At 47.7% G+C, this 27,971-nt stretch overlaps 1 protein-coding gene across 1 annotated transcript; it reads right to left on the reverse strand.

Moving 5' to 3' along the window:
* Positions 1-4,228: 4,228 nt before the first annotated feature.
* On the reverse strand, positions 4,229-14,694 carry Dppa4 (developmental pluripotency associated 4). Its single transcript, XM_045148422.1, has 7 exons — positions 14,596-14,694; positions 14,358-14,481; positions 12,381-12,541; positions 12,237-12,287; positions 8,385-8,700; positions 5,877-6,072; positions 4,229-4,331 (listed from the first exon to the last, which is right to left on the reverse strand). The coding sequence occupies exons 1-7, from the start codon at positions 14,692-14,694 to the stop codon at positions 4,301-4,303; spliced, it is 978 nt and encodes a 325-aa protein (XP_045004357.1). The 3' UTR covers positions 4,229-4,300.
* Positions 14,695-27,971: the final 13,277 nt, after the last annotated feature.

Consider the following 27,971-nt stretch of genomic DNA (forward strand, 5'->3'; position numbering starts at 1 on the left):
AGTTCAACCTCAGCCCTCCCTGTGGGTGGTGCAGGTCAATCCCAGAACTGTAGTGGCAGAGCCAGGAAAATAGTCAGTATAGGACAATCTTAAAAAAAAAAAGAAAAAAAATGAGCCGGGCGTGGCAGTGCTCACCTTTAATCCCAGCACGTGGGCGGGGGAGGTAAGAGGATCTTTGTGAGTTTGAGGCCAGCCTGGGACTACGGAGTGAATTCCTGGTCAGCCTGGGCTGGGGTGACACCACACCCCTACTTTGAGAAATTCAACAAAGTACACATAAAGATGCGGTTCATCTTCAGTTTGAGAAATCGCTTGGGAATTTAAATTATTTCACCTTCTTTTATTTTTTGTTTGTTTTCCGAGGTAGGGTGTCGCTCTAACTCAAGCTGACCTGGAATTCACTCTGAAGTCTCAGGGTGGCCTTGAACTCACAGTGATCCTCCTACCTCTGCCTCCCAAGCGCTGGGATGAAAGGAGTGCGTCACCATGCCTGGCTGGTTTTCACCTTCAGAATCAGTCTTTTGACAGAGGTCCCAGCAAGCCCTTCAGGTAATTCTTCTAAAACCTAGAAGCAAAGGCTAAAGATCTAAGTGCCTGGAGATAGGCACATTACCATAGGCAGATAAGGCTCCAACTCCCAGCTCCTCCCTTCCAGAGAGACTCAGACAAGAAAGGACTCCTTCCCTATGGGCGTCACCCTGCTGTTTTGTCTGGGAGACTGAGGAAAGTGACCTTGTGGCCTGAGGGATTCTAGGCTAGGGCCTTAGGCTGGGACAAGACTTCAAGTGGTTTGCTGACTCCATTGATGTATTTACTTCATACCCCACTCTGTTTGGCCCAACCTAAATATTGTTTTCCTGGAATCGTTCTATGTTTTTAAAATGTCATGTTATGGTTAAGTTCAAACACATCGAAAAATAAACAATATTGTAAATTCCCATGTATTTATCACACAGCTTATCCCGGCTTCCTAGATATTGTTTTGAAGCAAATACCACTCCCCCCCCCACACACACACACACAATGAAAAAAAGCCAGGCTCGGTGGAGGCAGGGAGTGAGAATGGCCGCACCAGGGCATCCAGCCACTGCAAATGAACTCCAGATGCATGTTTCCCCTTGTGCATCCGGCTTATGTGGGTCCTGTGGAATTGAACCTGGGTCCTTTGACTTTAAAGGCAAGTGCCTGAACTTCTAAGCCATCTCTCTAGCCCAAGTTTTATGGTTCTTACATATAAACATTACCAACAGACACCCAAAGGAGTCAATAGTGGTGACGGAGATTTTATGTAAGAGGCTGAACTCTCTTAGTAGTAGTTATAACACTGTAGAAACTCAAGCTTACTGAAGTTCAGAAACAGTATATATGGTATTATCATGTTCACCTCACAATTATACTGGGATAAGCACAAATCAGAACTCATCCTTTCTCATGGTTAGGTATACATTTAATCTTTTTTGTTGTAGTTATTTTTTTTATTTTTTATTTTTTTTTGAGGTAGGGTTTCACTCTAGTCCAGGCTAACCTGGAGTTCACTATGTAGTCCCAGGGTGGCCTCGAACTCTCAGAAATCCTCCAAGTCTGGAATTAAAGGCATGCACCACCACACCCAGCTTCAGGTTAAATCTTTTTGGCCAAGTAATAATTATGTACTTTCCCCTCACATCACAGACACATTCCAGTGTTTGTTTTCAAGGTAGGATCTCACTCTAGCCCAAGGTGGCCTGGAATTCACTATGTAGTCTCAGGCTGCCCTCAAACTGAGTATTTTCCTACCTCTGCCTCCCGAGTGCCGCTATTAAAGGTGTGCGCCACCACACTTGGCTCACATTCCAGTTTTTCAAAGAAATTTTTATTTATTTATTAATTTGCAAGTAGAGAGAGAGAGGGAGACAGGAGGGAGACAAAGAGTGAGAATGGGCACACCAGGGCCTTCAGCCCCTGCAAACCAACTCCAGAGGCATGCATCACTTTGTGCCTCTGGCTTCGTGTGCGCAATCTGTTGTTAGGTTTTCCAGGGAAGTGCCTTAACCTCCAAGCCATTTCTCCAGATCAGTCTTTTTTTTTTTTTTTTTAATTGTTTTAGTTTTTTGAGGTCTTGCTCTATCCCAGGCTGACCTGGAATTCAGTGTCATCTCATGGTGTCCTCAAACTCAGAGCAATCCTACCTGGGCCTCCCAAGCCTGGCATTAAAGGTATGCGCCACCACAGCTGGTCATTCCAGTTTTTAGCATTCCTTGTGGTACTGTCTTGAAGAAATGGCCAAGGTGGACATACCGAATTTCAAATGGAGTGGGGGCATCAGAATGAACATAAAGCCTTATGCATGTTAAACACTTATCACTGAGCTACATCCTTACCATCCCCCACCACCACCACAACCAGCCTTTTTTGAGACAATCTCACCAAACTGACCAGGTTGCCATTGAATTTCTGATCCTCCTGCCTCAGTAGCTGGGATTAAAGGTCTTTGTCACCAGGCCTTAGTCAAATGTTAGTTTTTATTGCAAAGCTCTACCTCGCCAAGTGGAGATATTCACTCGGCTTACTTTTTTGGGGTGCCTTAGTTTCAACTGAGCGAATTACAGTTTTAATAAGTCTCCAGCTCCTTTCCCTTCCCCGGGAGGGAGATGCGCTCGCAGCGGCTTCCTTCGGCCTGGCTTTGCGCAGATGTGGAAGCTTCGACTTCATCGCCTGCCCGTGGCGTCTTCCTTGTCCTGGATGGGGCCAAGGTGCCATGGGCGCAGGCTGGCTTCTGAGCCCTGTGTCCTTCCAGCTGCAGTTCACAAGTAGGCACACCGCACGCGCCCTGGGCACATGGCCGTGACCCGAACGTCCAGACAGGAAACCGAGGTGCCAATCGCACATCCTGGCTTCTCCAAGAGTGTGATCATCCTTCTGTTATGGAATCCATGTTGTCTCCCTTCCAGAACAAGGGAGGGAGACAGCAGGGAGGAGGGAGGAAGAAAAAGCAAACCGAGGCTGTTCATGACACCTACCAAGGTCACTAACATGTGACAAGTAATCCCCGGGAGAGCCAAGGAAACTCCTCAGTGTTTTCAGATCGTGAAATGATTCTGTATGTCTGGCCTAAGGGACAGTGGCAGGTGTGGTCACTCCCATGACACTGTGAACACTGGGAAACATGGAGGGAAGCTCTATCCTGGCTCTTCCTTTTTTTTTTTTTTTAAAGAAAACTTTATTTATTTAAGAGAGTCAGAGAGAAACAAACAGAGAGAAGGGGCTGAGGGGAGGGAGAGAATGGGAGCGCCAGGGCCTCCAGCCACTGCAAAAGAACTCCAGATTTGTGCGCCCCGGACTTACGTGGGTCCTGGGGAATCGAACCAAGGTCCTTAGGCTTTGCAGGCAAGCGCCTTAACCGCTAGGCCATCTCTCCAGCCCTCCTCATACCTTTGAGTCTTGTTACCATTACTGCTTTCTGCTTTCCTGACCTAGGTAGGCATTTGCTTATTGTTTCAATATCAGTTTCAAAAAAAAAAAAAAGAAAGAAAGAGATGGCACCGAGCCGGGCATGGTGGCACACGCCTTTAATCCTAGCACTGGGGAGGCAGAGGTAGGAGGATCCCCGTGAGTTCGAGGCCACCCTGAGACTCCATAGTGAATTCCAGGTCAGCTTGGGCTAGAGTGAGACCCTACCTCGAAAAACCAAAGGAACAAACAAACAAAAGTCACTGAGAGTAGAAGAGGGGACATGGGCCAAACAATCCCAATAAAACGAGACACGAAATAAAAATCCAGAAACCAGACTTGGTATATTCTGCAACAGTATAAAAGAAACGCGAACACTGCACGCTAACACGGACGATATAATACAACGGGGGGAAGGGTTGGGGGTGGGGGTGGCTACGCGGGCTTGGGTGAACCTTTTGGTGGGCGGATGGCTTGAACGAAAGACTGTACCTGTTGCCTCAGCTGTTCACCCTTGGGTGTTGGGGACAGATCAAGCAACGGGCACGTGTGGTGACCCTGTATCCCTGCTCCAGGGCCTGCTTGGAGCAGTAATATGTAGGCCACATCCTTGTCTTCACCCAACTATGAATGTCCAGTGTCCAGTCATCGTAGCAAACCCAAATGTGACCCTGCTTTTTTGTTTGTCTGTTTGTTTTTGCTTCTCAGACGCTTATAGTCAGTTACATGACTACTGAACAAGGGTCCAGCAGTTTCTTGGTGGCGTGGGCATCAGCCTTGGGATTTCCAGCAGTCTGGCTCACAGCTGCACATCTGTAAGCCAGGCCACAGCTGGAAGCGCACACGTTGCCTCCTCCCTGAGATTCCTGTCTCACTGGAGGCTCTTCGTTAAGATCTTGTTCCTAGAAAACAAATTAAAAAAAAATTTTTTTTTGAGGTAAGGTCTCACTCTAGCCTAGGCTGACTTGGAATTCACTATACAGTCTCAGGGCCGCCTCAAACTCACCGAAATCTTTCTACCTTGGCCCATTAAGTATTGGGATTAAAGGCGAGCACCAGCACGCCTGGCTGAAACTTGTTTTCCTTTTAATGTTTTATTTTAGTTGGGTGTTCAAAGTAAATCAAATCAAATCAAATCAACATTTGACACCAAACCAACAACAGTGATACTTCAAATATCTAGCACTCAATTTGAATCAAAATCTTATTGAAACCCAATTACTTGCTACAGTAATTTCCACAATTACCATGCCCATTTTATAACTGCCAAAACTAAGGCAAATTTTCTACCTATCCCACCACACTGCAGTCACACAGCCTGCGACCTCTTTAGCTGTCTGTAAACTGTTTACATTCTTAGCACTGTTCTCCTGGATACGTGACCTCGGCTTCCTTTCCATCTGTACTCTCTGGCTGGCCTTGAGCTCACAGCCATCCTCCTACCTCTGCCTCCTTGCCTCCTGAGTGCTAGGATTAAAGAAGTGTGCCACCACGCCGGGTTCTACACCTAGTCAATTCTTGAAATCTCTTCACAGCCCGGCATGTAGGGGGCAAGGGCAAGGAGTTGAAGAGATGGTTAGCAGTTAAGGACGCTTGCCTGTGAAGCCAAAGGACCCCAGTTCTATTTCCCAGGACCCACGTAAACCAGATGCACAAACGGGTGCATGTGTATGGAGTTTGTCTGCAATGGCTGGAGGTCTTGGCATACCCATTCTTCTCCACTGACGCCTCTCTTTTTCTGCTTGCAAATAAAATTAAAAAAAAAAAAAAGCTTAAAAAAAAAAGAGCAAAATACTCAGGAGGCAGAGGTAGGAAGATTGCCGTGAGTTTGAGGCCAGCCTGAGACTACATAGTGAATTCCAGGTCAGCCTGTGCTAAGGCAAGACCCTACCACGAAAATTCAAAGGAGAGAGAGAGCACAAGAGTGAGCGAGCAAAATAAAAGACCTAGGCATGATATCAAGCGTAGCAGAGGCAGGAGTATCCTATGTTAGACGGCATCCACTACACAGAAAGTTCTAAGCCAACAGGACTACCCAAAGACTGTGTCTTAAGTAAAAACCAATGGCTGATTATCTCTCTCTGCCTCTCTTCCTCTCTTAAATAAATAAAAGACTAAAATATTAAGAAAAAAACCTAGGACTGGAAAGATGGCTTAGAGGTTAAGATAATTGCCTGCAAAGCCTTAAGGACCCAGGTTTGATTCCTCAAGACCCAAGGTGGCACATGCACCTGGAGTTCGATTTCAGTGGCTAGAGGCCCTGGCACGCCCATTCTCTCTCTGTTTCTTTCAACCTCTCTCGAATAAATAACAAGAAAAATATTTTTTAAAAACTTGTAAACAAAACGATCAAAACGCCAAAACACATGATGAAGATGAATGTGTATCTTTCTTTACTGTCAAGTAAGCTAGGTGCCTACGTTTAGCGTAGAAAAGCCGACAGTTACCTGTGGACACACTTGGGGCACAGCATGTTGTCCTCCAGGTGTGGGGGTGGAAACGTGCAGGCAGGCAGCAAGAAGAGCGCGCTGACTTGACCCTTCTTCCCCGGCACCCACGCTTGTCCGGCGTGGAACTGCAGCCGCACCCAGCCGTCACCGTCCGCAGGCAAGCTCCGCCCGTGCACCACGCACCACCTGTCGGCTACGAGAGAAGACATCGGGCGTGAGCACACCACCGAGGCTCCCACGCAAAGCCGGTCACTCCTGATTACGTCACCTTTCTTCAAATGTCAGCCCTGAAGTACAACCGTGGGATCCTGACTTCTCTCAGCTGCATACTGCTTCCTTCTAAAACACGCAGGGGAGCTCCAGGCGGTAGAACTATAAAGACAGCTCAGTGGAGTGAGAGAGTGTGTGTGTGTGTGTGTGTGTGTGTGCACATATATGAGAGGGTCTTACTGGAGCCCATGCTGACCCAATTCTGGCACTCCTTCTATCTCGGCCTAGATTAACACTGCACCTAGCCTAAATCGGCCATCATTCGTTACATTTTGGGGTGGGGGGGGGTGGAGGGGTAATTCTTTCAGCATGCATTTTTTAAAAATATTTTTTGTTTGTTCTTATTTATTTGAGAGTGACAGAGAGAGAAAGAGGCAGAGAGAGAATGGGCGCGCTAGGGCCTCCAGCCACTGCAAACGAACTCCAGACGCGTGCGCCCCCTGGTGCATCTGGCTAATGTGGGTCCTGGGGAATCGAGCCTCAAACCAGGGTCCTTAGGCTTCATAGGTAAGGGCTTAACCGCTAAGCCATGTCTCCAGCCCCAGCATGCATTTTTTTAAAAGCCATTTTAGATTATTTTCTCCCACAACAGGTTCAAAAACAAAGCAACAAAAAGGATGCTCTAATAGTTATGATAAAAAATAAAGCAACAAAAAGGACGCTCTTAACAGTTATGATTACATGAGAGCTAACTAGAAATTAACTTGTAAGGGCTGGAGGGATGGCTTAGCAGTTAAGGCATTTGCCTGCAAAGCCAAAGGACCCTGGTTCAATTCTCCAGGACCCACGTAAGCCAGATGCTCAATGGGGCGCCTATGTCTGGAATTCATTTGCAGTGGCTGGATGCCCTGGTGCGCCCATTCTGTCATGTTCTTTCTTACATAAATAAATTACACACATACATTTATATATGTATGTGCATACATATATATATAAATATAAAGAAATTTAGCCTGGCATGGTGGTGCACGCCTTTAATCCCAGCACTCGGGAGGAGGCAGAAGTAGGAGGATCGCCGTGAGTTAAGGGCCACCGAGTCTCCATAGTGAATTCCAGACCAGCCTGGACCAGAGTGAGACCCTACCTCAAAAAACCAAAAAAAAAAAAAAAAAAAATTAACTTTAAAATATATTCTTTTCAAACAAAGAAACTTCCTTTTGAAGAGAATAGAGTAGAAGGAGAGGGAGAGCTAGTGATTATAAAGTCATTAAAACTATCAGCATGCACTTTTAATTGTGTCTTTTTGGAATCTCCCACGAGCCCAAAACGCTGGGTTTGACCCCAGAACCACCTGAACAGGGTGTGAAAGGACAGATCGCAGCTCAGTGTCCAGTACCAGGGAGGTAAAGGTCACGGCGAGCCTGGGACCAGTGAGTCCTTGTCTCAAAAGAAAAACAAAAAGCAAACTCGGGGCCCTGCTCCAGACAAGAATTAGAAAAGGGGCCGGGCGTGGTGGCGCACATCTTTAATCTCAGCACTCGGGAGGCAGAGGTAGGAGGATAACCTTGAGTTCGAAGCCACCCTGAGACTACATAGTGAACTCCAGGTCAGCCTGAGCTAGAGTGAGACCCTACCTCGAAAAAAAGAAAAAAAAAATTAGAAAAGGTATGTAGAGTTGACTTAGTGGTTAAGCACTTGCCTATGAAGCCTAAGGACCCCGGTTCGAGGCTTGATTCCCCAGGACCCACATAAGCCAGATGCACAAGGTGGCACATGCATCTGTAGTTTGTTTGCATTGGCTAAAGGCCCTGGCACGCCTGCCTTTTTCTCTGTCTGTATGCCACTCTCAAATAAATAAATAAAAATAACTGAGAATGTATTTTAAAAAAAAGAAAAAAGAGGGCTGGAGAAATGGCTTAGTGGTTAAGCGCTTGCCTGTGAAGCCTAAGGACCCCAGTTCGAGGCTCAATTCCCCAGGACCCACGTTAGCCAGATGCACAAGGGGGCACACGCGTCTGGAGTTCGTTTGCAGTGGCTGGAAGCCCTGGCGTGCCCATTCTCTCTCTCCCTCTCTCAGTCTCTCTCTCCTCCTCCTCTCTGTCGCTCTCAAATAAATAAATAAATAAACAACAAAAAAATTAAAAAAAAAAAAAGAAAGAAAAAAGAATTAGAAAAGGATAGGACCCAGGGACCACCAGCCCTGGAGGTGATTCCAGTACAGTCTCATGTCCAGAGTTCATTCACTGTTGACGGAGCTTAGCACCCCAATCCAGTTACCGTTCCCCGCTGGCTTACCATAGACCTCTGCTGGTACCTCAGCCTTCACTTCCTCCATCCGCCCAGCACTGGATGCGATTCTGGCCCAAGAGGCCAACACTGCCTCTGGAGCAGTGGTGGTCACCACAGTGGTGCTGACTTCTTCAAAGAGACCGGGGGGTTCATCAAGGGTGGGCACATGCCCCTCATGCACAGGGGCCAATTCCAGGGGAACAGTCCCCTCAGAATACAGCTGTTGCCCAGAGCTGCTCAGGGGTGTTTCCACTTTTGGTTTTCTAGGTGATGCCTTCACCCTGGCCTCTTTTGATGTCTCAGGAATATTCAGCAAATAGGACTAGAAAATGAGAGTAATAAGAGAAAAGTGCTATCATAAATAGGGCCTCAACCCTTGGTTTACCACCAGGAATAGATGGTCAGACCCTATTGCTGAAGACTCCACATACTTGGGCTGCTAGATCACTGAGAAATCCTGCTGGAGCTGAGCTGATAACCTTCTCATGTAGACCAGCTGACAGAAAGCTGGAAGAAACCATGCTGCATGCAGTTCAATGGGAGCAAGAGAAATCACCAGTGAAGATACCCAATAGTGGACACTACAAGCTTTATATTTGGCCAGCCAGGCCAAATGAGCCAACAGGTGCACTAGTGGCTCGTCTGTTATTAGGGAAACCAACCACCCTCTAATTGGACTGGAGGCCCACTCCATGGGAGGGAATAAATCCCTGATACTGAAAACTTAAAACAGGGGTAGTCATGAGCCCTAGGGGTGTAACGTCTGTTGCTGTCTGGCTAAATGTATATACTATGCTCACCAAACTGCCCAGTAAGCACTTCTGTTAATGTTCATGCCCATATATTAATTGCTACTCTCACTTTTGGCTAGAGAACCTCTCTTGTCAGATGGTAGTAACTTTGGGATGACTCAGGATGCACCATGGTGCTGAGAAGAAGTGACAGAGGAGTGCTCAGCACTGAAATATCTCTATCACACCTTCCAAGGCTCAGGGTCCATTGCGGAAGAAGTGGCAGAAAGAATGTAGGAGCCAAAGGAAGGGTAGGACACCTTACAACGTGCTCCTCCAGACACAAATTGGCTTGGATATCCATGACCTCACAGTGCCTGACACTACCTACACAAGACCATCATAACAGGAAGATGATGACATCAAAATAAAAGAGAGACTGATTGAGAGGAGAGGGGATATGATGGAGAATGGAGTTTCAAAGGGGAAAGTGGGGAGAGAGAGGGAATTACCATGGGATATTGTTTATAATTATGGAAGATATCAATAAAAAATATTTAAAAATAAAAAAAATAGGACCTCAAGCCAGGCGTGGTGACGTATACCTTTCATCCCAGCACTAGGGAGGCAGGAGGTAGGAGGATTACTGTGAGTTCAAGGCCACCCTAAGACTTTTTTGTGAACTCCAGGTCAGCCTGGGCTGGAAGTGAGACCCTACCTCAGAAAACAAACAAATAAATAAATAAATAAATAATAAATAAACAAAAACAGGGTGTCAAGGGTTGGGTGACAGATGATGTTGACAGCACAGTTTCAGTTAGAGAAGAAGTGATGTGGCCCAGTGATGGGAGGGCTTGCCTACCACGCACAAAGTCCTGGGTTCAATACACAGAACTGAAACAGAAATACAACCACAATTTGTTTGAAGTGCTCATGAGCTGAGCACGGTGCACTCTGGCCTCAGCTACTCAGAAAGCTGAACCACACGTCAAGTCCTAATCTCAAAAGCAGCGCTGAGCCAGACGTGCACATCCGAGGCCAGCCTGGTTTAACAGAGAGTTCTAGGCCAGCCTAGGCTACCCAGTAAGAGCCTATCTCAAACAAACAGTATACAGTCTAACATCACAGGCCTGAAAGGCCAGTTACTCACTCGGTCAGCTGACAGGGGAGGACAAGACGTTACAAGAACTACACGAAATTTAAAGCCAGTCTGGAAAATAATAAGATGCTATCTCAAAATTTTAAATAAATAGGGCTGGAGGGATGGCTTAGCAGTTAAAGCATTTGTCTGCAAAGTCAAAGGACCCAGGTTCAATTCCCCAGGACCCACATTAGCCAGATGCACAAAAAGACATATGCATCTGGAGTTTGTTTGCAGAGCCTGGAGCACCCACTCTCTCTCATGCATGTTCCTTCTCTCAAATAAATGAAGATTCTATACATATATACACACATATGAAAGAATTCAAGGTCATCCTCTGCTACACAGCAAATTCCAGGCCAGTGTGGACTACATGAGACTCTGTCTCAAAAAAATTAATAGGCCTGAAGGGACGGTTCAGCAGTTATGGCTCCTGCCTGCAAAACTTAACAAACTGGGTTCTATTTCCCAGTTTCCACATAAAACCAGATGCACATGGCATATCTGCTTGCATCCGTGAAGGCTCTGGCATGCCCATTCTGCCAATCTCCCTTCTCTCTCTCTCTCTCTGCTTGCAAATAAATAGATAAATATTATTTTAAAGGGCTGGAGAGATGTCTTAGCAGTTAAGGCATTTGCCTGCGAAGCCTAAGGACCCAGGTTCAATCTCCCAGTACCCACATAGGCCAGATACACAAGGGGGCACATTGCCAACTAGGGTTCGTTTGCTGTGGCTAGAGACCTTGGTATGCCAAGTCTCTCCTTCACTAAAAGTACATAAAAATAATGTATTTCAAAAAATCTTTAAAAAATATTTGTTAATATTTTATTTATAAGAGGAAGAAAGAGGTGTGGAGGGGTAGACAGAGAATAAGCATGCCAGAGCCTCCAGCCACTGAAAATGAACTCCAGACACATACACTACCTTGTGCATCTGGCTTACGTGGGGACTGGGGATCAAAACTGGGTTCTTATGTCTCACAGGCAAGTGCCTTAACGGTTAAGTCATCTCTCCAGACCTAAAAAAACTGGTAAGATAAGATGGTGCATACACTGATTAGCCATTCCACGCATGGTTAACTGCGTTGTGTCTGATAGATATTATTAGCATACTAAGATAGGCATGTTAGTGCACACCTACAATCCCAGCAGAGGCAGCATAACTACTGCAAGCTCAAGACCACCTCCGACTATAAATTGAGTTCTAGGTCAGCTAGGGCTACATAAGAAACCCTATCTCGGGCTGGAGAGATGGCTGAGCGGTTAAGCGCTTGCCTGTGAAGCCTAAGGACCCCAGTTTGAGGCTCGGTTCCCCAGGTCCCACGTTAGCCAGATGCACAAGGGGGCGAACGCGTCTGGAGTTCGTTTGCAGAGGCTGGAAGCCCTGGCGCGCCCATTCTCTCTCTCTCGCTCTATCTGTCTTTCTCTCTGTGTCTGTCGCTCTCAAATTAATTAATTAATTAATTAATTAAATAATTAAAAAAGAAACCCTATCTCAAAAATCAAACAGACTGAAAACGAGGGAGCTAGGAATGGCAGCCCACATCTGCATCCCCAGCACCGAGAGGCCGAGACCAGAGGCTGCCAGGTGAGATCAGTCTGGGCTATTCAGGAAGATTCTACCCAGAACGAAGGAGCTGGTGTGGGGCTCATGCCTTCCACCCCAGTGCTGAGAGGCTGAGGTGAGGGCCAGCCTGAGATTACACAGTGAATTCCAGGTCAGCCTGGGCTAAACAGGACCCTACCCACCCCGACAAACAAAAACAAAACCAAAAAAATAATAATGAGAAAGGAAAAACAGACAAATGAGATAACTAGAACAGAATCCAAATCTTCCATTCTGCCGCTTAAAAAGACAGCTGCAAGGCAGCCTTGGTGGCACACGCGAGGGAGCGGATAGTGGGGGCACAGGCAGAAGCTGAGTGTGAGGGCACCCTGGCCTACACAGGAAAGCCCCGACCCAGCAACAAACGAATGAACAGTTACCTTTTGCTTAGGGAAGGCATACTCACACAGCCGCTTATACGCATCGACTTTCTAATACAAGAAAGAAAAAACAGCTGTCAGTGAAAGTAAGGTTCCCACTCTCCCTCCCCTGCCCCCAGCAGCGTGCCCGCCACGGGACCTCACCTGGCCCTTGGAGCTCAGCCTCAACTGTTGGCACCAGGCCCGCAACACATCCCTGTGGATCAGGTTGATGGGGGGCAGGACGGCAGGGAGAGGAGGAACGGGAATCTTCCTGCGCGGCTTTGGAGGTTCCTTGTCCTGTGCCTCCTCCTTCGGCTTGGCATCTGAAGACCGGAACAAAACGAGGAACAGTGGAAGTTTCAGGTGGCTTGGGAGAATGCTGAGCACACAATCACTTTGCCTGTTTGTTTGTTTAACTATTTATTTATTTGAGAAGGAGAAAGAGGCAGAGAGAGAAAGAGAGAATGGGCCTGTCCCCCACTGCAAACCAACTCCAGACACATGCGCCCCCTTGTGCATCTGTGGGTCATGGAGAATCGAACCAGGATCCTTTGGCTTTGCAGGCAAACACCTTAAGTGCTAAGCCATCTCTCCGGCCCCACTTTGTTTTCAAATTTATTTTTATTTGAGAGACAGGGAGGGAGAAGGAGAGAGAGAGAGAATGGGCATGCCAGGGTCTTCAGCCAGTGCAAACAATGTTCCAGACGCATGCTCCACCTTGTGCATCTGGCTTATGTGGGTCCTGGGGAATCAAACCTGGGTCCTTTGGCTTGGCAGGCAAATGCCTTAACCGCTAAGCCATCTCTCCAGCCATCTCTCATTTTTTTCCCCCCAAATTTATCTTTATTTGTTGGGTTTTTTTTGAGGTATAGTCTCATTCTAGCTCAGGCTGACATGGAATTCACTATGTAGTCTCAGGGTGGCCTCGAACTCCCTGTGATCCAAGTGCTGGGATTAAAGACATGCACCATAGACCAATGCCATGATGTACAGTCGGATGGCTAGAAAACCTCTAGAGACTCCATAGGCGTAGACAGCATGAGAGGAACTCTTCAAAGCCGGGCCTCAACACTTCCAATCCCAGTTCGATCTCTACTCCCTGCCTCACACAAGCACATCTACTCCTTGGGGACTCCTCCAGCTCATTGTGATCCCAGGGGAGTGGGCGAAGCCTTGGACTTGAGGTCATCAGCACTCAGGCGCGCCGGGTCCTCCCACCACACGTGAGGCACCAGGCCCTGGGCTTCCGCAGGCCTGCCCCGGTCGGCATCAAGGCGCGCATTCCCCATCCCCGTCGCTGCTCGGCCTTGCACTCAGTTCTGCAGAGCTTCTGCGCACAGACTGTCTGGACGCTGGGCCCCACTAGGGTTTACTGAATGAATGTACAAACTCCTACTACACACAACCACGCTAACATCTCTGGTTAAAGATGGGATTTCAGACTTAGAGCCTCAAATCAGTAAGTTCTGAAGATCAAATCCTCGACTCTAAAGCAGCAAGTGAAGGCACGATGGCTTGCAAAATCAAGTATATTGTGGGAAGTTGGGAATGAAAACGGTCATTTTTTCCAAAGAAACTTTTATATTTATTTTACTTATTTATTAGAGAGATGGGGGAGAAAATGGATGAGCCAGGGCCTCTAGCTGAAACAAACAGAACTCCAGATGCATGCGCCACCTTGTGCATCAGGATTGTGTGGGAACTGGGGAATCAAACCTGTAGGCCTCACGGGCAGGTGGATTAACTACTAAGCCATCTCTGTGGACTTAAAATATTCCATTTATTTTGAGAGACAGATAGAGACAGAATGAACACGCTAGGGCATCCAGTCACTGCAAACTCCAGACGCATGCACCACCTTGCGCACCTGGCCTTACACAGGTACTGCCGGATCTAGCCTGAGTCCTTTGGCTTTGGAGGCAAGCACCTTAACCGCTGAGCCATTAGCTCTCTAGCCCCAAAAGGTTATTTATTTATTTTTTTACAAGCATGACCAGAATTTTTTTTAAAGGCTTTACAGAGGTGAGAAGTTAGCTAAGTCTCAAAGCAAATACAGAGTTAGCAAAATACAGCTTGACAATTTCTTCCCTCCTGCTTCTTAGACGTAAGCAAGTGGGATTTGAGCTTTTATAGACCTACCTTTGTCATCCTTCACTCCTTTTTTCCGTTTTGTCCCCTTGGCGGCAGACTTCGCGTTAGATGGGTTTAGTTGACTAGACATTTTGCATCTATCTTCTTCCCTTGCTGTGTCTGGGCAGCTCCACTGGGGGGAAGAGAAGCTGGTCAGTCATTCCCCCCGGCGTCAGAAAAACCATGTACCCCAGCCTGCTTGAAGGGATGGCACAATCTAAGCCCTCCAGGCACTGTACTGGGCTACCGGTCTATCTTTTACTAGTCGGTTCTCACTTAGTACACAGCACAATGTTGGGGAAGTGGCAGGAGGGCCCACAAAAGTCCGCCAGGGCTGGCGACGCATGGCTGTAATCTCTCCACTTGGGGAGGCAGAGGCGGATCTTGGGTTCTAAGAGTCTGTTACCTGAGGTACTCAAAAAAATCAAAAACTTAAGAGCCATGCGTGGTGGCACACGCCTTTAATCCCAGCACTCGGGAGGCAGGATCGCCATGAGTTCGAGGCCACCCTGAAACTACAGAGTGAATTCCAGGTCAGCCTGGGCCAGAGTGAGATCCTACCTCAAAAAACCAAAAGGAAAAAAAAAAAAAAAAACAACTTAAAAATTAGAACGTACCAGGGGGTTAGAATGAGACTCTGCCTCAAAACAACAAACAAAAACAGATAGACTTGGTTACAGTGGTGAGAGGCCCTGACATGCTCATTCCCTCATATTCGCATTCTCTCTCAATCTCGTAAGTGAAAATATTTAATAGAAGAAAAAAAAAAAGAAAGAAAAGAAAAGAAAATAAGCTGGGCATGATGGCGCACGCCTTTAATCCCAGCACAGGGCACTGGGGAGGCAGAGGTAGGAGGATCGCCCTGAGTTCGAGGCCAGCTTGAGACTACAAAGTGAATTCCTGGTCAGCCTGGGTCAGAGCGACACCCTACTATAAAGAGACAAAAAAAAAAAAAAAAAAAAAAAAAAAAGGCAGGAGAAAGAAAATAAATAAAAACTAGATACTAACGCTCAGAGGTTGCTGGGCTAAGAACATTCCTAGGAAGAGGCACTTAGTTAAATCCAATCCGGGTGCAAGTAGGCGACAAATTACCATTTGTATATCACCATTACATCTATGGGGCAAGTTCCACATTGACATTCAATGTTTCTATTTGCATAACCTTGTCACCAAGTATTCACTTGGGAGCCTCACAGGTGCCTTACAGTTGGGACAACTTACAAGTCCTTTGGCTTTGCAGGCTAGCTAAAAATGTTGGGACACCCAGAGAGAGAGAGAGAGAGAAAGTCCGAAGTCTGGAGTTTCGGTACTTGGGAGCCAGCCAAGTAGACAGCTTAGTCGCTCGGTTCTTGCCTTCCAGAAATTTCGTAAGACGGGGGGCGGGGGGGGAGGGAGTTGAGGGAAGAGATGCAAGAGATACAAACCGGTCCCTCACCTGCCCCTTTTGGTGCAGACCCCCGAGGCCCTCAGCAGAAAACCGAGGTGGTCCCAGCTAACCCTCGTGGCCCCGCACCCAGGTGTGTCCTCACCTGCCCTCGGCCCCGGGAAGCGCAGAACCGCAGCAGCGCGCACCGCAGGTGCGGCTCGGCCACATCCCCTCTGCCCCGCCACGCACCGAGCATCCCCACCGAGCACCGCGCCGCGCCGCGCACCGAGCATCCCCACCGAGCACCCCGCCGCGCACCGAGCATCCCCACCGAGCACCGCGCCGCGCACCGAGCATCCCCACCGAGCACCGCGCCGCGCCGCGCACCGAGCATCCCCACCGAGCACCCCGCCGCGCACCGAGCACCCCCACCGAGCACCGCGCCGCGCACCGTGCATCCCCACCGAGCACCGCGCCTCGCACCGAGCATCCCCACCGAGCACCGCGCCGCGCACCGAGCATCCCCACCGAGCACCGCGCCGCGCACCCTGCCTAGCACGGAACATCCCGCCCCGCCGCACCTTCCCCGCCGGGCCCGGCCCAGGTGAGCCCTGGGGGCGCGTGGACCGAAAACACCCTCTCGAGTCGTAGTTACCTCCTCGCCTATTGCATCCTCCATACTCAGCAAAGACGAAACAGACACATCCAAAGAAAAAAAGTTTTTTTTTTTTAAAAAAAAAAAAGGTCCCAGGTCACCAACTGGTCCTTCCAGAAATCTCCTTCGACTTCCTGTATAGCCCTAAGACCCTCTTCCTTCCGTTCCCGCCCCTCCAGACACCAACCCCCAACGCACACACGTATTTACATTTGTGATGTTAAAATGGGGCCTTTGCAGATTAGTGAAGCCTCTGTTGGAACATTGTGCCATTCCTGGCCTGGTTTTCTGTGGGCTGCTTTTATTTGAAGCAGGGTCTCACTCAGAGTAGTCCAGACTGGCCTTAAACTGAAACATACAGCCCAGGGTATTCCCCAGCCTCCAGAATGTTAGGATTACAGGCATGCACCACCATGCCAGGGGCCGTGAGGCCTCTCCTCCACCTCCCCAGGTGGGGGTCTCACCTGGAAGTCACTCTGTAGTCCCTGGCTAGCCTCGCACTCATCACAACCCTCCTACCTCTGCCTCCCAGGTGCTGGGAGTAGAGGTGTGTGTGACGGTTGAATGTTGCTGGGCTCCAAGCATGCAAGGCCAGCCCTCTACCAATGGTGCTGCTCTCTCGACTCCTCCTCTGGGCTACAGTCTCTTGCCAATACAAAAGAACTGTCAGCCAGGGTGGGGACGCCCTGCACGCCCTTAATCCCAGCACTCAGGGGCAGAGGTAGGAGGATCACTGTGAGTTCCAGGCCGTCCTGAGAGTACAGAGTGAATTCCAGGTCAGCCTGGACTTAGAATGAGACCCTACACTGAAAAACCTGCCAGTCTGCCGGCAAGCGGTTAGGCGAATGGGCAAGCCTGGAATTCTCGGGGTCTGCCTCCCAACATCCCAGTGCAACACTCCTGGAAAGTATGTGCCAGTGCCCTGGGGTCACAGACGCGCGTGCCGCTGTGCATCCCGCTTCCCCTGGGCGCTGGGAAATTGAACCTGGGCCCTCAGGCTCTCCAAGCAAGTGCCTTCTCTCCAGTCCCGCCCTCCCTTCCTTCCTCCCTTCGTCCTCTTCTCTCTCACTCTTACTTTATCTCCTGCTGGGGATTGAATTCAGGCGCCCCCCACCCCCTCTATCTCCCTTTCTCTCTCTCTCTTTTTTTTTTTAACTGATCCCTTTTGTCAGGCAATTTTATTAATTTTATTCCTTTCTCTCTTTTAATGATAGCATCTCACTCCAGCCCAGACTGACCTGGAATTCATTATGTATATGTAGTTCTCAAGCTGGCCTGGAACTCACAATGATCCTCCTACCTCAGCCTCCCAAGGGCGGGAATTAAAGGCGAGCGCCGCAACATCTGATGCAGGGTTTCCTACATACACAATCCAGTCTTTAGCAAGATCTCCAACTCTCTCCTTTTCTGTGTGTGTGTGTGTGTGTGTGTGTGTGTGTGTGTGTGTGTGTGTTGGGCTCCTTTCTAGGTAGGGTCTCCCTCCAGCCCAGGCTGAACTGGAAGTCACTGTCAGGGTGGCCTCCAACTCAAGGCATCACCTACCTCAGCCTCCCAAGTGCCGCAGGCCGCCACCAAGCCCGGCTCCAACTCTTTTTATTTGTTCTTACTATTGCTGTTGTGGCTGTTTTTTTCGGTCTCCTCTCCCTCTAGCCCAAACTGACTGGAATTCACTGTGGGCCCGGGCTGGGCTGTACTCCGGGATTAAAGGTGTGTGTCGCCACGCCCACTTCTGTTGTTACTGTTTTTGGACAAGCTATCACTAGATTGTGCAGGCTTGTTTTGAACTCCCTCTAGCTAGACAAGCCTCAGATCTTAAAGATGAGGGAAGACAGGCATAATGGCGCAAGCCAATAATCCCAGCTCCTCAGGAAACTGAGGCAGGAGGAGCACAATTTAAGGAGATCACATCTCATAATTTAAAGAAGATAAGGGCGGTAGAGATGGCTAAGCGGCTAAGGCACTTGGCTGCAAAGCTTCATAACCCCAGTTCAGTTCCCACGCTAAGCCAGAAGCACAGCGGCTCATGGGTCTGGAGCTCATTTACGGTGGCTGCAGCCCTGGTGTGGCCAGTCTCTGTATCTCTCTCTGTCTCTCTTCTCTATCTCTCTCTGCTTGCAAACAAGTAAAAATAAATCTTTTAAACAAAATGAAAAGGGGCGAGTGCATGTTTGTAATTATAGCACTGAAATTCTAGCACTTGGAAGGTAAGTGCTAGATACCAAACTAATTATGCAAGAATTAAAGGTCTGCGCTCCCTTCCCCCACCCCGCCACACCTGGCTTTTTTTTTTTTTTTTTTTTTTTGGTTTTTCGAGCTAGGGTCTCACTCTAGCCCAGGCTGACCTGGAATTCACTATGCAGTCTCAGGGTGGCCTCGAACTCACAGCAATCCTCCTACCTCTGCCTCCCAAGTGCTGGGATTAAAGGCATGCGCCACCACGCCCAGCTTCTGGCTTTAAAAAAAAAAAAAAAAAAAAAAACAGGCTATGAGCTGGAGAGGTGGATCAGCAGTTAAAGGCACTTGCTTGCAAAGTCTTTTGGCCTGAGCTCAGTTTCAGTATATACATTAAGCCAGATGTACAACGTGTGGCCTACATGTGGAGTTTATTTGCAGTGGCAAGAAGCCCTGGTACACCAAGCAAACACTTTTTCTCTATTCGCAAATCAATAAAAAGAATTTAGGGCTGGAGAGATGGCTTAGTGGTTAAGCGCTTGCCTGTGAAGCCTAAGGACCCTGGTTCAAGGCTCAGTTCCCCAGGGACCCACGTTAGCCAGATGCACAAGGGGGCACAAGTGTCTGGAGTTTGCAGTGGCTGGAGGCCCTGGCACGCCCATTCTCCCTCTCTCTCTCTATGTGCCTCTTTCTTTCTCTCTCTCTGTTGCTCTCAAATAAATAAATAAATATTTTTTAAAAAGCTAAAAGATAATTTTTTTTTAAGTATTTAAATAGTTGGGCGTGGTAGTACACGCCTTTAATCCCAGCACTCTGGAGGCACAGGTAGAAAGATTGCCGTGAGTTCAAGGGTAGCCTTCAGCTACAGAGTGAATTTCCAGGTCAGCCTGGGCTAGTTTCTTTTCCTACCTGGAAAAGAACAAAATAAACAAACAAACAAACCACCACAACAACAAAAAGCCTGGTGTTGCCTGGCATAGTGGCTCACATCTTTAATCCTGGCATCCTGAAGGCTGAGGCAGGAGGATTTCCAACTTCAGGCTAGTTTGGGCTACTGAGACACTGTGTAAAATAAAATAGTAAAGTAAAATAAATAGCCAGATATGATAGCTCATGCCTTTCTTCCCAGGAGGAGGCCTTGGGAAGAGGATCACCGTGAGTTGAAGACCAATTTGGACCTACAGAATGAGCTCCAGGTCTAGTCTGGCCTAGACTGAGAACCTACACTGAAAAAAAAAATGTGCATTCCAGATCACTCTGGGATAGAGTGAGACCTTGCCTCAGGATAAAATAAAATAAAAGCAAGCTATAATTTAATTCTGTAGTATGAAAAAATTATTTATTTATGAGAAAGAGGCAGAGAGAGAGAAGACAGACAGAATGTATGCACCAGGGCCTCCAACGACTGCAAATGAGCTCCAGACACATGCACCCCCTTGCGTATCTGGCTTTACAAGGTCCTGGGGAATCCAGGGAGAGCTGGTCATTTGGCTTTGTAGGCAAGCACCTTAGCCTCTGAGCCAATCTCTCCAGCGCAACATGTTTACATTTTTGCGGAAAACCCTTAACTCTTGTTAATCATAATTCACTTTCTCCTGGTTATCAATTGTATGTAATTCTGAAACAAGGTGGATTTTGTGAGAAGAATTGCTTTCTTTCTCCAGAGGAGCCAGAAGCATAACCATGCATAGAACAGCAAGACAAACTTAAATGAGGAGGATGACTAAGGACCGCAGCTTCCGCGAGAAGACGGGTAATAAATAACACCTGCATCCTGCTTAGCTTGTCTTTCATCTGAACATCTCAAAGGACAGCAAAAGACGGCGGATGCCATGTTACCCTTGAAAATTACAACGGAGCACCTTCCTTATTCCTGAGTGTGTCCCCTCTCAGAGGTGGTACCGAGTCAAAACGACTCTAGAATTCCATGTGTCTTGATTTGGAGCACAGGCTTTTCTGCTCCTTAGTTTCTTTGTGTCACCAAGCCCAAGTTGCAAACATGTTGACAGACCACAGGGTGACATTGCTGCGAGGCATTGTCGTTGCTGGAGAAAATCATAATGATCAGTGAGGGACGGAAGGATGTCGTTCCTGGCTGTTCTAAACCCGTGGTGGCAACACAGGGAGATAAAGAGGGACATGTGGCCCCAGAGTCAATTTAATTCCAGGGCCTGGCTTGGCCGCCCCACAGCTGTCCTGACCTCTAACACGGTTTGCAGAATGGGCTCAGCGTCTAGCCATTAGAACACCGAACTTTAGTGCTGCCCAGTACCCCACACAGGTGGGTAAGTCTAGAAATCTCTAAGAATACATTCCTTTCTTTTGAATATTTTATTTATCTATAAGCAGACAGAGAGAAGAGAGAGAGAGAGAGAGTGAGAATGGGTGTACCACGGCTCTCTAGCCACTGCACATGAACTCCAGATGCCCAGGTGCGCGCCACTTTGTGCATCTGGCTTTACATAAATGTGGGGGACTTGAATCTGGGTTGGTGGGTTTTGCAGGCAAGCTCTCTAACTGCTGACCCGTCCCTCCAGTCCGTCTACAAATACGTCCACATTGGCCCTCGTTACATACCCCTCTTGGGAGGTTGTGGCCTCGTGTCTTTTGGTAGCTTTAAAAAGGCGTTTGCCTGCAAAGTCTAAGAAAGCTTACTTGAATCTCCAGCTCCCACGTACAGCCAGGCGTGAACGTGATGCGAGCATGCAATGTCACACAGGGCGCACACCTCTGCGGTTCATCCACAAAGGCTGAAAGGCCCTGGCATGCCCATTTTTCCTCTCTCTCTCCACCTCTTTTCTCCCTCTCTCTGTCTCTCTGAAAAATAAAATTTAAAAAAAAAAAAAAAAAAAAGAGAAGAAGCCAGGCTGGTGGCACAGGCCTTTAATCCCAGCACTCGGGAGACAGAGGCAGGAGGATTGTGGTGAGTTTGAGGCCACCCTGAGACTCCATAGGGAATTCCAGGTCAGCCTGGGTCAGAGTAAGACCCTACCTCGAAAAGCCAAACAACAACAAAAGGAACTTATCAAAAAGTCTTTAAAATGGCCATTTTGGGGCTGGAGAGATGGTTTAGTGGTTAAGTACTTGCCTGTGAAGCCTAAGGACGCCGGTTCAAGGCTCCATTCCCCAGGACCCACGTTAGCCAGATGCACAAGGGGGTGCACGCATCTGGAGTTCCTTTGCAGCGGCTGGAGGCCCTGGCATGCCCATTCATTCTCAATCTCTCTCTCTGCCTCTTTCTCTCTCTGTCTGTCGCTCTCAAATAAATAAATAAAAATGATTTAAAAAATAAAATAAAACAAAATGGCCATTTTGAGCTGGAACCCCATCACTTGAGAGGTGGATGCAAGATGATCAGTAGCAAACCAAGTAACAAAACTGAGGCCAACCTTGGCTATATGACTCCCTGTTTCAGATCTCCAAAACAGGCTACCTAACCAAGCCTGTGAGGAAAATGGCCTTGAGTTTGAGGTGAGTTTGAGGCCAGCCTGGGCTACAGAGTGAGCTTCTGGTCAGCCTGGGCCAGAGTGAGACCCTGCGTGGAAAAATAACAGCAAGGAAACAGTTACCTCAGAGGTGGCCTTGTAAAGTGTTTGTCTACTACAAGCTGAGCCCTAGATTCGATCTCCAACACTGCCCAAAATAATAATAAACACCAATTATCTCCAAATAATATACAATAATGATTAAGAAGAAATAAGCGGAGCCAGGCATGGTGGCCCATACCATTAGTCCCAGCATTCTGGAGGCTGAGGCAGGTGTCATTGCCATTACATGAGGTGGAGGTCAGCCTGGGGCTGCCAAGCGAGTCCGAGTCAGCCTGGGCACAGAGTGAGACCCTACCTCAAAAAAGAAAAGAAATAGACTGGAGATGCAGCTCACTAGTCAAATGCTTTTATCTTGATTGATTTATTTGGCAGTGCTTCAAAAATAAAAGAAAGGAAGAAGGATGGGAGGCCAAAAGGAAAATGACAACGAATACAAGAGAAAATGATGCCAGCAATCAATGTGGTGGTTGATGCCTGTAACCCTAGACTTTGAGAGGCTGAGGCAGGAGAATATTACTGAGTTCAACTCCAGCCTGTACAATTTAGTGAGTACCAGATAGACCAACCTGGACTACATAACATGACACACCCTCCCACCTCAAGTAAGAAAAAAAGGAAAGAAGGGCTGGAGAGATGGCTCAGTGGCTGAGGTGCTTGCCTGCAAAGCCTAGCAATCTGGGTTTGATTGCCCAGCACCTGTTTTAAGTAGGATGCACAAGGCGGCCTATACATCTGGAGTTAATTCACAATGGCAGCAAGCCCTGGCACACCCATTCTACCTCTCTCTCCCTATCTCTTTCTGCTTACAAATAAGTAAATAAAATATTTAATAAAAATAGGAAGACCAGCCCGGAGTGGTGGCGCACGCCTTTAATCCCAGCACTTGGGAGGCAGAGGTAGGAGGATCGCTGAGAGTTCCAGGCCACCCTGAGACTCCATAGTGAATCCCAGGTAAACCTGAGCTAGAGTGAGACCCTACCTTGGAAAACCAAAACAAATAAAAAATAAAATAACAATACTAGGAAGACCAGGTATGGTGGTGCACGCCTTTAACCCCAGCACTGGGGAGGTAGGGGTAGGAGTTCGAGGCCACCCTGAGACTACGTAGTGAATTACAGATTAGCCTGGGCTAGAGTGAGATGCTACCTCAGTAGTAGTAGTAGTAGTAGTAGTAGTAATAATAATAATAATAATAATAATAATAATAATAATAATAGGGTTGGAGGGATTGCTTAGCAGCTAAGGCATTTGCCTGTGAAGCCAAAGGACCCAGGTTTGATTCCCCAGGACCCACGTAAGCCAGATGCACAAGAGGCACATGCGTCTTGGGTTTATTTGCAGTGACTAGAGGCCCTGGCGTGCCCATTCTCTCTCTGTCTCTCTCCTCTCTCTCTCTCTGCTTGCAAATAAATAAATTAAATTAAAATAATAATGATAATTAAATAGAAGGAAAGAAAGTTACAGTAGCAGCCATACCTGTATGTTAGGCACTCGGGAATTTGGGAGCGTAGTGAGGCATTGCTTGGGATGGTGCCCAGGGCCACGTGTTAGACAAACACTCTAACGGCACACTACATCCCCAACACGACACTGTAGTCATGACAGGTAGATGCTGTCAACGGTTAGGGCCTGATGACATGCCCCGGCCAGCGGGGAATCGAACAAAAAAGCGAGTTGAAAATCAACCTGAATGAAAGTAGGCAAACAGACACAAGAAGGAGGCCATGCTAGATGTTTGTCACGGCCTCGAGAGTTTATTCTTACATGTAGGTTTATATAGGGTTGTAGGGGGAAGGGAACATGGTCAGGGCAAGGAGTTGTTGGGGGGAAGGGGACGTGGCCAGGGCAAGGACTTGTCAGGAAACCTAGAGGGGTTGTAATTAGGTGTTCATCTAATCTTGCCCAACTGGCTTAACATCCTGACTGCACCAGGTTTCACATCCTGACCATAAACTGGCTTTTTGCAAAAGATAAGACTCTGTAAGCAGCCTGCTGACCGGTTTCAGAAGTACCTAACAGAAAGCTGGATGGACCAGCTTTCTGAGTAATGAGTCAGCTTATGTATGAGCAGGCCCAGGCGAAATGGAGAGGCTTTTGCTCTATGGCTCCCGACAATGACAGGATCCTTGGAGGATGTCCAACTAACTATCTGGCCTCTGCCTTCTCTCTCTCTCTTTCTCTTTTGGTTTTTTAGAGATAGGGTCTCACTCTAGCCCTGGCTGATCAAGAACTCATTCTGTAGCCCAGGCTGGCCTTAAACTTGTGATCCTTCTGCCTCAGCTTCCAGAGTAGCAGGGATTATAAGCATGCACCCCTCTACCTGGCTGCAGTTACCAACTTTATACCATAAATACGTAACATTTTTACCTACCAGTTAAGCTAAATTGATCTGTAACTGCCAAAAATGAAGAGAAAACATTATGGTCATGTTCTGTTATAAACTAAAACATTTGGTGAAGAAAAGCAAAACAAGGCAGTGTTTGATTTAATTTATACTAATCCAAAGAAGAAAGAACCTCCATTTTGTGGATGTAACCTATGGAGATGCTAGAGAGTGGCTCTGTCCCAAGAACAGGAACCCTCCTGCGCTCACAGAGGGACACTCAGGGCTCAATCCCAGCAAACGTGCATTGACTATGGACCAGGGCTGATGAGAATTTAATGCTGAGCTCGCGCGTGTTCCTGAGAGATGGATGCATGATGGAAGCTGTGTCGTAGGAATTTTGGCCTGAGAAGGGGCTCTTGTGGGACTCTCAGCTAAGGGCTACAAAGACCAGAATAAAGCCGGTTTGGTGGTCCTCAAAAACAAGGAAGGTTACATGAGCGTTGCAAAGGCAAATCCCAGGAGAATGATTTGAGCATTGTTACAAGAGTGGTTTGAAGTTTGGGTACTAGAAAGATCGTTATTGCTATATTTTCTTTTATTTATTTATTTATTGGTTTTTCGAGGTAGGGTCTCACTCTAGCCCTGGCTGACCTGAAATTCACTGTGTAGTCTCAGGGTGGCCTTGAACCCACAGTGATCCTCCCACCTCTGCCTCCCAAATGCTGGGATTAAAGGCATGCGCCACCACGTCCGGCCTCTTTTATTTTATTTTTTTAATTATTTATTAACTTGAAAGGGGTGGAGTGGGGGAGAAAGTATGGGCATGCTGCCAGGGTGTCCTCCTACATGGCAAAATGAACTCCAGATGCATGTGTCACTTTGTCCATCTGGCTTTCTGTAGGTAGTGGGGAAGCAAACCTGACTGTCAGGACTTGAAAGCAAGCTCCTGTAACTGCTGAGCCGTCTGCTCAAGCCCCAGTAAGGCCACATTTTAATTAGAGCGGCGTCAAGGAGAGAACACACAGGACTTGGAGTGAGTGCCGTGCTTAATCGCTGGGTGGGAGTTTGCTTGCTGGCCTGTTTTGTTTTGAGTCAGGGTCTCACATAACCCAGGTTGGCCTCTAGTATGATTTGTAGCCAAGGATGACTTTGAACTCCTGATCTTCCTGCCTCTTTCTTCCAGCTGCTGGGATTACAGGTGTAATCTGTAATGTAATGCCTCAGTGTCTACAAACAACTGTCAGTAGGAACAGCTGTTACGGCTGGGGATGTAGTTCAGTGTTTGCCTAGCATGCATAAGGCCCTAGATTCAATCTCCAGCATGATACAAAGTTAATTAATTGATTAATTATTTTTAAAAATCCCTTCTTGGCCTGGAGACATGGCTTAGAGGTTAAGGTGCTTGCATGCAAAGCCAAAGGACCCAGGTTCGGTTTCCCAGGACCCACGAAACCCAGATGCACAAGGTGGCACATCTGTCTGGGGTTTGTTTGCAGAAGCTGGAAGCCCTGGTGCACCCATTCACGCACACACTCTCTGCCTTTTTCTCTATCAAATAAACAAATAACATAAAAATAAAATAAAAGGGCATTATAGTGAGTTCAAGACAGTCTGGGCAGAACGTGAGTTCCTGGTCAGCAGGGGCTAGAGGAAGAATCTGCCACAAAACAGAACACAACACAGCAGAACACAACACAAAATCCAGAGAGCAGCGCAGGCCTTTAACCTCAGCACTAGGGAGCCAGCCTGGGACTTGAGCATGAGTTCCCTCCTTAACTAAAGTGAGACTCCACGGGGGGGGGGGGGGGACAGGGGGAGAAGGGGGTGTCTGGAGACAGAGAGACAGAGATACTGAGCCTCACGTGTAGTAATGCAGGTCTGTACTTCCAGCTCCTTGTGAGGCTAAGGAAGAAACAAAGCACAAGTTCAGGGCCTGTGTAGGGTCCATAGTGAGTTCAAGGGCCATCTGAACAATTTAATGTGACCCTGTCTCAAAAACAAAACAAAACAAAGAAAGTAGGACACTTGTCTGAGCATATCCAGGATCCTGTGTTCAAAGTTCAGTACTGAAATAAGTAAATAAATAGTAAATGAAAGACTTTCTCAGGCTTTAGCCAAGTTTCTAAGCAATTGACTGATTGATTATTCATTTGAAAATAAGAAAGAAAAAAAAAGGAGGCTGGTTATTTCATAGTTGCTTTCTGTGGTGGTTTCATCTGAAAAAAAAAAAAAAAAAACTCTTGGGCTGGAGAGATGGTTTAGCGGTTAAGCATTTGCCTGTGAAGCGTAAGGACCCCGGTTTGAGGCTCGACTCACCAGGACCCACGTTAGCCAGATGCACAAGGGGGCGCACGTGTCTGGAGTTCATTTGCAGTGGCTGGAGGCCCTGGCGTGCCCATTCTCTTTTCTCTCCCCATCTGTCTCTTTCTCTCTCTGTCACTATCAAGTAAATAAATAAAAATAAACAAAAAATTAAAAAAATAAAACCTCTTGTGTTTTAAATGTTTGATCCCCAGCTAGTGGTAATTTGGGAGGTGTGGCCTTACTGGATGTGGTGTGCTACTGGGGTGAGCAAAGGGGTGTTACAGCCAGCAACCCCTTGCCAGAACTTGGCTCACCCTCCTGATGCTGTTGTCCACCTGCTGAGGCAGAGGTGGTGTCCAGCCTTTGTGGAGGCCAGGCTGTCCCCTGCATCTTGGAGCTTCTCTTCCAGACTCTATGCCAAAATAAAAGTGTTCTTCCCATCAGCTGTTGCTGGCCGGGTGCCTTATCCCAATATTGAGAAGGTAACGATAACATTTTCCTTACAAGACAGAGATGCTGTGTTGCCATCACCTTTTCACTGCTGGCAGAGCAGCCGATGGGAGGAAAGGGATTATTTGGCTTATAGGTTGGAGGGGAAGCTCCATAATGTCAGGAGAAATGATGGCATGATGAGAGAGTGGACGTCACCTCCTGGGCAACATTAGGTGGACAACAGCAGCAGGAGAGTGTGTCAAACATTGGCAAGGGGGAGTTAGCTGGCTATAACACTTGAAAGCCCACCCCTAACAATACACCGCCTCCAGCAAGGCTCCCAAATTGCCATTGGCTGGGGACCAAGCATCCAGAACATATAAGTTTATGGGGGACGCCTGAATCAAACCACCACAACATGAAACAAAGAGAACAGCAGTTTGCTCACGCACTGATGCCAGCGTGGCATGTCCCGCCTTGGCTGGCATTCCCCATCTGTGTACGTTCTGCAGGAAAGGCTGGGCCTCTGCTTACAGTCTTCACGGTGCCCAGCCAAGTTCAGAAGTAAACCACCGTGCCCCAGTTGACTTAACCAGCTTCAGGACGGGCTAACTCTTGCCTGTGGGATCCGGTGCGACCACTGCAATGCTCCTGATAGTCCGTCAGCAGAATAAGGAGGTCCTGGTGGCCAGTGCAGGTGACGCAAAGGTCCTTGTGGGCAAGGAGGTCAATGTCAAGAAGAGGTAGCATATTTCCTGGGAAATGGCAATCATGTTATTTGTACAAGGAGACAGACAGCAATGGAGCTGGAGGAGCAAAT

Source organism: Jaculus jaculus, chromosome 4, assembly GCF_020740685.1.
Source record: "Jaculus jaculus isolate mJacJac1 chromosome 4, mJacJac1.mat.Y.cur, whole genome shotgun sequence".
Lineage (NCBI taxonomy): Eukaryota > Metazoa > Chordata > Mammalia > Rodentia > Dipodidae > Jaculus > Jaculus jaculus.